This window comes from Paroedura picta, chromosome 9, assembly GCF_049243985.1.
Source record: "Paroedura picta isolate Pp20150507F chromosome 9, Ppicta_v3.0, whole genome shotgun sequence".
Lineage (NCBI taxonomy): Eukaryota > Metazoa > Chordata > Lepidosauria > Squamata > Gekkonidae > Paroedura > Paroedura picta.
In genome coordinates this window covers 5,649,203-5,657,638 of record NC_135377.1, presented here as the reverse complement: position 1 = coordinate 5,657,638, position 8,436 = coordinate 5,649,203, and the positions used below count along the sequence as shown (strand labels likewise).

Sequence of the window (8,436 nt, the reverse complement as noted above, 5' to 3'; positions counted from 1 at the left end):
AGTAATGGGTTTAAACTACAAGTACAACGATCTAGGCTAGATATCAGGAAAAAAAATTTCACAGTCAGAGTAGTTCAGCAGTGGAATAGGCTGCCTAAGGAGGTGGTGAGCTCCCCCTCACTGGCAGTCTTCAAGCAAAGGCTGGATACACACTTTTCTTGGATGCTTTAGGATGCTTAGGGCTGATCCTGCGATGAGCAGGGGGTTGGACTAGATGGCCTGTGTGGACCCTTCCAACTCTATGGTTCTATGATTCTAGGATTCTCTCTCTTTTCTCCACTGTGGAAATCCTGGCTCAGACACATGGCCATTCCACAAGGACAGAAAAATCTCTTTTGGGTGACGGGTCTGCTTCACATCACAGATAATGCGTTCATCAAGAAGAACTCCAATTAGAGGAAAAAAAACACATTTGGCATTGAATTCTCGCCTAGCATGGATAGACTGATTTGGTTGAATCAGTAGCTGAGTAACGTATAAATGTATAACATAACTTTTACGTAACTTATTTGTGAACTGTTCCTTCAGAAGTCACTGGGGAAATGTATGTCTGAGAGAGAAGGCCTTTTTAGTATAGAGACTGTTCACACAGATGGAGCCTCTTCCTTCTGCCGATGGCTATCTTGAGGCCGATAAGAGAACCGTTCCCTATTCTGTCATGTGGTCTTGGCAAGCAGACCGAAAAAAGCCAGAGAGGGTTGCGTCTCCTATCCATCTAGGGCTGAGTTCAATGAGACACGCTTTGGTCCTTTCGTGGAGTGAAATTTTCAGGCAGTCTGACGCTTCCATCCTTCGTTTCCAGCACAAGATACCAGGCCAGGTTGGAATTCCACTTTTGACCTGTGATAGCATACAGGTATGCAAAACTCTCAACTCCAAATCTTTGATAGTTTGATAAGGAAGAGAGGTGTATCTCTCATCCAGTGTGCTTTCTTCTCGTCTGTGTGATTCATGGAATCCTAGAGGGGGAAGGGGCCAGGCAGGCCATCTAGTCCCATCCCCTGCTCAGTGCAGGATCAGCCTCAAGCATCCAGGAAAAGGATCTGTCCAGCTGCTGCTTGAAGACGGCCAGTGAGGAGGAGCTCCCCGCCTCCTTAGGCAGCCCATTCCACTGCTGAACTTGACCCATAGAATCCTTGAGTGGGAAAGGGTCACACAGGCCATCTAGTCCCACCCCCTGCTCTGCGCAGGGTCACCCTCAAGCATCCAGGAGAGGGATCTGTCCAGCCACTGCCTGGAGACGGCCAGTGAGGGGGAGCTCCCCGCCTCCTTAGGCAGCCCATTCCACTGCTGAACTTGACTCACAGAATCCCAGAGCGGGAAGGGGCCACACAGGCCATCTAGTCACCTTGAGTCTGTGTCTTCTTCTTAATCTTAGACGCATAGAGTACCTCCAGGGCTATCAATTTCAACCCTTTCAGAATACAGGAACTCACAACTACCTGCCCACCCACAGTGACCCCAATTTAATGCTGATGGCCATCTTGGCAGCTGATAAGAGAACTGTTGCATGTTTTGTCACATGATGTTGGCAAGCAGACTAAGAAAAGTCTGAGTTTGCAGAGACATATTTTGTTCCTTTCGACATGTTTCCCAGAAGCCTTCTATTTCCATCCTATTGTCTTCATTCCCGGAACAAAATGCCAGGCCAATATGGAACTCTACTTCCCAGAGAAGGCTTGTGATCTGTGATTGCACTCAGGTATGTCAAACTCTCAACTTGAATTCTTTGATTATGCAATGGGAAAGAAAGCAAAATTGGTGACAGACAGTCCCTTGATCTCTCCCTTTCCCAACCTTTGGTATCAATTCATGACACATCCATGGCCTAACAGATTTGGGATGCTAGAGCTATTAGACGTTGGAGAGCCGATGACATCTAGGGGTCTGTCATGATAATCTTCTAACTTTATGTTATTCAGCTTTCATATAGATAACCAGCTAGACCCCAAAGCAGTGAAATTCTTATTCCCATTTGGTAACATTCTTTGCTGTTTTTAACTTGTTTTGCTTAATGGGACAGAAAAGTTAGCTATGCTGCAAAACTCAGAGCAGAAGCACTTACACTTGCCGTGCTGGCTGTTGCCATTCACCTGCATTTGTTTTTGTTTTTATTTCGTTTTGTTTTGTCTACAAATGTGTTTCGGCTTCTGAAATCACTGCGCTTTCCAATATACAGGACAGATGGACGCATATTCTAGCTATATCTGAGGAAGGGAGCAGTCGCTCAGAAAAGCTCATCCTCTACCACATATTTTGTTAGCCTTCAAGGACTCGTGTTTTTTTGTATTCCTTACAGTTTTTTTGAACATGAGACTTCAGAAAGGAGAGGAAGCAGAACTGCAGGCTGTAACAAATTCCTCAGAAAATGCCAGGAGATGAAGATCTCCCTGTGATAAATTAGAGGTTCAGTCTCATGAGGGAAAGTCCAAAGTACTTTAACAGACCCAGGAGTCCCTCAAGCTTTGCTGAAGGTTCTCTTACTGACTTTAGCTCCAACCGATGGTTCTGTTCCTCCTTTCAGCTGTAGACTAGGTTGCCTTTGGAGCAGTTCGGCCACCCTTGAAACTGCTTCAGGAAAAGTGGCTAATAAGTGCCTCAAATCACAGCTGAGTGATACTGCTCCGCCTTGAAATTCTGCAATGCTGCCCCAAAGCACAAATTGATGACAATAGAGTGAAGTTTAGCCATGAGACAAACTGTACGTTAAGTTAACCATACTGGGAAATGCCTCTTCCCCAATGTATTCAGTTCTAGGCCTGCCAACCAGGTTGGGAAATTACTGGATTTTTTTTGGGGGGGGGGGGAGCCTGGAGAAGGCTGGGACCTCAGAGGTATGCAGTACCACAGAGACCAGCCATTTTCCCCAAGGGAGCTGATCTCTGTAGTCATTGAATCAGCTGAAATGTGGGGAGTTCTCCAGGCCCCATGTGGAGGTTCGCAATCCCATTCAAGTGTGTGGGGCCAACAATACCAGTGATATTTATGATTGATATTGTTTGTTCAGCTCCACAAGAAGAACTGAATCTCCCTCACCCAACTCCTTTCTCCTACCAGGTGTGTTGGCCCAAGAAGAGCAGGAATCGCCCCCTCAAGCCAAAGCTGACCATGATAGATGCGTTCAACCTTAAAGCCCTATTCCCTAGGCTTGAATGGAAATATTCACTAAAGTACTATATATTGGGGGATGAAATTATCCTCTCTGTCTTCACTATTCTCTCCTGTATTGTTGGACTGGTGGGGAATGGAAATGTCATCTGGCTTCTTGGCTTCCAAATTAAAAGAAAACCTTTTGCAACCTATGCCTTGAATTTGGCAATTGCTGAATTTGGGACCCTTGTGTCTCTGCTTCCTTTAAATATCCATGCCAATCCACCAACCGTGTTTGAATTTAACCTCCCGCCTTTGGTTCTTGCATTGCTGACAAGTCACTTTATATTGATGTACAGCAATCATCAACTTCTCCTGACAGCTATTAGCATTGACAGATGGGTGTTTGTCCTCTTTCCAAACTGGTACCAAGGCCACCGGTCACCATTACTATTCACCACTGTGTGTGGCTTTATATGGGCTCTCTCCTTTGCCATCTTGGGTATGTCCTTGTTATATCTGAAACAAGATTATTATGGCTCTGTACTTTTGTTGGGTCTGATTGTGATTACTTGTCTTTGTTTCTTCCTTGTGTTTATCTCCACTCTGACACTGTTCATCAGAGTCTGCTTGAAATCACAATGGTGTCAGTGTGGAAATCTCTTGAAAGTCATCTTACTTATGCTCCTCTCTTTCCTCCTGTTTACTATTCTGACATATGCCTGTAGTTTCATGACGCCCCACAATAGCCTAGTATGGTTTTTGTTCTGGACCTCTTTAAAGAATAATATCAATCCCCTGATTTATCTTTTGGCTGGGAGACAGAATGATTGCAGATTTCAAGAGAGAATGAAGGTTATCCTCCAGAGAGTTTTCAAGGAGGAGAGAGACCCCGAGATGGAACTACAACCACATACTCAAACAATATTGTGATGCTGTCATTATAATACCTAATATAACATGTATAATATAGATTAAATGATTCAGATTTTTTTAGACTTTTTTCTTAAAGATATTAATTAAAAGAGATATGTGAGCTTTCACAGATCCTATAGCTAAAAAAATTCACACCAATATGGTCATTCTTCACTTCTCAATAGGGAGAAGTCCAATTCGATGGGCTATAAGTTAGGAATGATCACAGTAGGGACCTTGTGCCATTTCCTTCCTGTAACACATACACTGAAGCTCATCTTTTCATCTGAATGTTCCTCAGTGTCTTTAGCAATTTAAAGACTAGCAAATAATCTAGATCTGCTGGACTCAAATCCCCTGTCAGCAACAAGTTAATGGGGGATACTTCCACAGTCATATATAAAAGTAGGGAACCCATTAGAAAACCTCTTGTAGAAACTCAACCTTCCCAACCAGTATTACCCCTGTCTTAATGAGATACATTTGAATATCTTGGTCCTCCACCCCTTGACCTGGTGTCATTTATTTCTGGAGGCATATTTCACGTGATAGATAGCTGGATGTCATCCACATAAGGATGACAATAGCATTCATCCCAGAAAAAAATTAATATCAGAAATGGCACTAAAATCCTGAAGGACCAACAAAGAAGCAGTGCTTTTGTCTATTTAATGGGATACATCTACTTTTTTTATATATATTTTTTTAGTTTTGAATATCTTTGTAAACCTTTATGGCACAGCTATTTTCATTGATGCATTTGCAATTTATTTGGGTCATTCATGCTATTTGTTAAACTATTTATGTATATACCTATTTATTACGCACCATCTATACCAGGGGTAGTCAAACTGCGGCCCTCCAGATGTCTATGGACTACAATTCCCAGAAGCCCCTGCCAGCATTTGCTGGCAGGGGCTCCTGGGAATTGTAGTCCATGGACATCTGGAGGGCCGCAGTTTGACTACCCCTGATCTATACCAACATAATGTGCATTTACAAGCAGTTGTGTTTTGCGATTATGCTTTGTTTCTAAAACCTTTTCCAACACTTTAAGACTAATAACTTTTGACTGCAAGTTGGCTAGTGTGCATTATAAGCCAAAAGGGCTGTCCTTTTCATCCTGATGTAGAAAGTATTCAGATGTGCATTCTTATAAAGGAATAGTGTGGTAGTTAAACTGGAATTGTTTAGGAGGGTGCTTTAATGAAGGGCTAAGGGGTGTGCCTTTATGGAACTGTTTATTGTATGCCTAACCTCATTTTTATAATATCTTGGTTTTTTTTTAATCTCTGTAACTTGATTTCTGAATTACTTATGCCGTGACTGATGCTGTTTTTATTGAATTGTTTTCTAACACTGTACTCTAAAGTTATTACAATATGTTTTCTGTATTTTCTATTGTATTTAGAAATTTTGTAATTCACCTCTGTGGAGGCTCTGTGAAAAAGGTATCCATATATATAAAGGTACTACTAATAAATACCACCCCAAAACTTTCCATGGCAGACCTGAGATTTGAAACGGGGCCACCACACTGCCTCTCACACACTGTCCTCAACAAGTTTACAGTGTTGCTTTAGGATGCTTAGGGCTAATCCTGCATTGAGCAGGGGGTTGGACTAGATGGCCTGTATGGCCCCTTCCAACTCTATGATTCTATGATTCTATGATTCTTCTTCCAGTGCTACTGGCCAGCTCCAACATGTGTTCATGTTTTTCATTGGTTCTACTGATTTCCAGAAAAAAATGGTATTTCATCCTTTCACTCAGATACTTGCAAGGGAGGGGCACGGAGAACTTCCAGTGAATCACCTTTGGAGACAAGCCACAGAGGGCCACCGTTCTTCTCTCCCTCCCTCCATTGTAAGGCTAAATTCCTTTGGTAATCTACAAGACTAAGAAACTAGGGAGCTGGGGGCACCTTTTTCCGAGGCTTATCGATATGGTCCAAATGGCTTGAAACTGGGAGGTTCCTTACAGGACAGCCAGGATGTATATTGCATCATTTTTCATTTCAGGTGGTTAAAAAACAGCCACTTCAGCCTTTCTTGAAAAATCCCTCCTATAGAATAAGGAAAGTACAATTATGGTGGCTGGGGAAAACCTTCTTCAGGGGCTAGTCAGATTTTCCCCTCGGAAACTTGGCCATTCATTAGAGCAGGGATCCTCAACCTGTGGTCCTCCAGATGTTCATGTACTACAATTCCCATGAGCCCCTGCCAGCGTTTTTTTTTAAATCATTATTGCTGAGGCCAACTGAAGTTCTCTTGCTAGACTAACACTGTCCATTATTTTTGGAATTAGTAGTGACAAGTGCAGAGACACATCCCTTTCCCACACATTGGGGTGGCAAGAGGGTTATTGGCACAAATGTGGGATTGTGTAATTTTGCAATCCTACCTTTGTGCAAATAAAAACAATGTCCCGCTCAGCCCCGTGGTGCTGTGAAGCACTGTAGAACTGAGTGGGGCATTTACCAAGACAGGATCTTGTGCAGAGATGCACAGTTGAGATGAGAGTTCATGGGACTGTGAGCAGAGATAAGAAAATACACAAACGAGATCTTGGGTAACGGACGTTTGAGGAATGTGCCCTTATTCATCTGATTACCCCGTCAGCACTTCCATAGGCTCATCAGATTGCACTCATAGGAAGCAAGAGAGGTAAAGGTAAAGGTAAAGGTATCCCCCGTGCAAGCACCGAGTCATGTCTGACCCTTGGGGTGACGCCCTCTAGCGTTTTCATGGCAGACTCAATACGGGGTGGTTTGCCAGTGCCTTCCCCAGTCATGACCGTTTACCCCCCAGCAAGCTGGGTACTCATTTTACCGACCTCAGAAGGATGGAAGGCTGAGTCAACCTTGAGCCGGCTGCTGGGATTGAACTCCCAACCTCGTGGGCAAAGCTTTCAGGCGGCTGCCTTACCACTCTGCGCCACAAGAGGCTCTTGAAGCAAGAGAACTGGGTGTCAATTATTATGTTGGTAAATTGGCACCCAGCCACTGTGATTCACGTGATGGTGACCTCTAGGCTGGACTTCTGCAAATCCCTCTATGTACACCTACCCTTATCCTTGACCCATAAACTGCAGCTCATCCAGAATGCAGCTGCCCGAGTCCTCATGGGTACTTGTCTTGTGGGGATCTGGAATTTACTCATTTGCAATCCCTCTGAGATAGGAGGAAGTCAGGGTGCTGTTTCTAGTGGATGCAGGAACCTGTTTCCAGGCAGGCGACAGGACTCCTATGTGACCGAAGCACACCTCATCAGAGGTTAAGAAGGAATATAGAAATTAATGGGAAAGAAAAGGCTACCAGCTGCTCATCTGAGATCACTCAGTTCAGAACACGTGGGACAATTATCAACGGCTATTGAAAATGCAACTGTGATCACTTTTGCAGTCTATCACTGGATTTGATTTTCTCTTCTGTAAACTATGAAGTCTCGTGGATTGTCAATAAATCCATAATGTAAAGCAGTAAACACCATTGCATGTCAATTATAGAAAACTGTCCAGATGATTCTGGACCCAAGGCTTCATGGACGAGTTGCATACAGCTATTTCAATATAGTTCATTCTGTTTGGCCTCATCTGCGGATACTTACACCTGGAGATTGGAGCTATGAACACACAACGCAGGTGACCAGAAACAAAATCTGAAAACTAGAAAGAAACAAAATATATTGGCAGGGTTAACCCTTCCCCCAATAATAGAAGCCTGTTGCTTTAAGAAACAAATACCTTCAGCGGCTGTTGCTGGGCAACCATCATTATAGTGCCAGCTGTTAATTCACTCCCTTTAAGCAGAAAACCTCTGTTCCTACAGGTTCTTGCCACTCCAGTGAGTATGCAACTGTCAATAAGGAGATACAGACTCTAGGGTTGCCATCCTCCTTGCCATCATGTTGGATCAGGCCAATGGCCCATCCAGGCCTACACTCCATGTCACACAGTGGCCAAAACCCAGGTGCCATCAGGCGGTCAACTGGTAAGGCCAGAACTCTAAAATTACTCCTTAGGGTCTGCATTCCTGTTGCCAAATAAAAAGGGAATCCCAAATCCAATCCTGTGCATAATCTGAACCTTTCTGGGGGTCATTATTGTATGAATGCCTCATTTGTGTGAATGACGGGGGTCTGGTTATCATGTATCTGGAATGACCTTGTCTCGTTCCTCGTGTGTGCCCTTGGCCAAAGGGCATCAGCCATCAGTGGGACACAACCCCCATCTTCAGAGGTTCCCTGAGTTGATTGTGCTCCAGAGCTCTTGATCATTTATAACAAGGTGCACCTTTCACCAGGAAAAGCCACCTACCATGCATTCCCATGTTTGACATATTCACACAAGGTCAGCTATCTCCTAGCACCTACGTTCTATGGTCACCATTGGCATTATTTGGAAAGACACATGTGCCAGTGACAAGGCAAC

General features: G+C 43.8%; 1 protein-coding gene across 1 annotated transcript; it reads left to right on the top strand.

The window, feature by feature from the left end:
- The first annotated feature begins 724 nt into the window (after positions 1 to 724).
- On the top strand, positions 725 to 4,863 carry LOC143844151 (mas-related G-protein coupled receptor member D-like). The gene is made up of 3 exons (XM_077351154.1): positions 725 to 856; positions 1,598 to 1,702; positions 3,058 to 4,863. Exons 1-3 carry the CDS (start codon positions 731 to 733, stop codon positions 4,021 to 4,023), a joined length of 1,197 nt encoding a protein of 398 aa, XP_077207269.1. The 5' UTR covers positions 725 to 730; the 3' UTR covers positions 4,024 to 4,863.
- Positions 4,864 to 8,436: the final 3,573 nt, after the last annotated feature.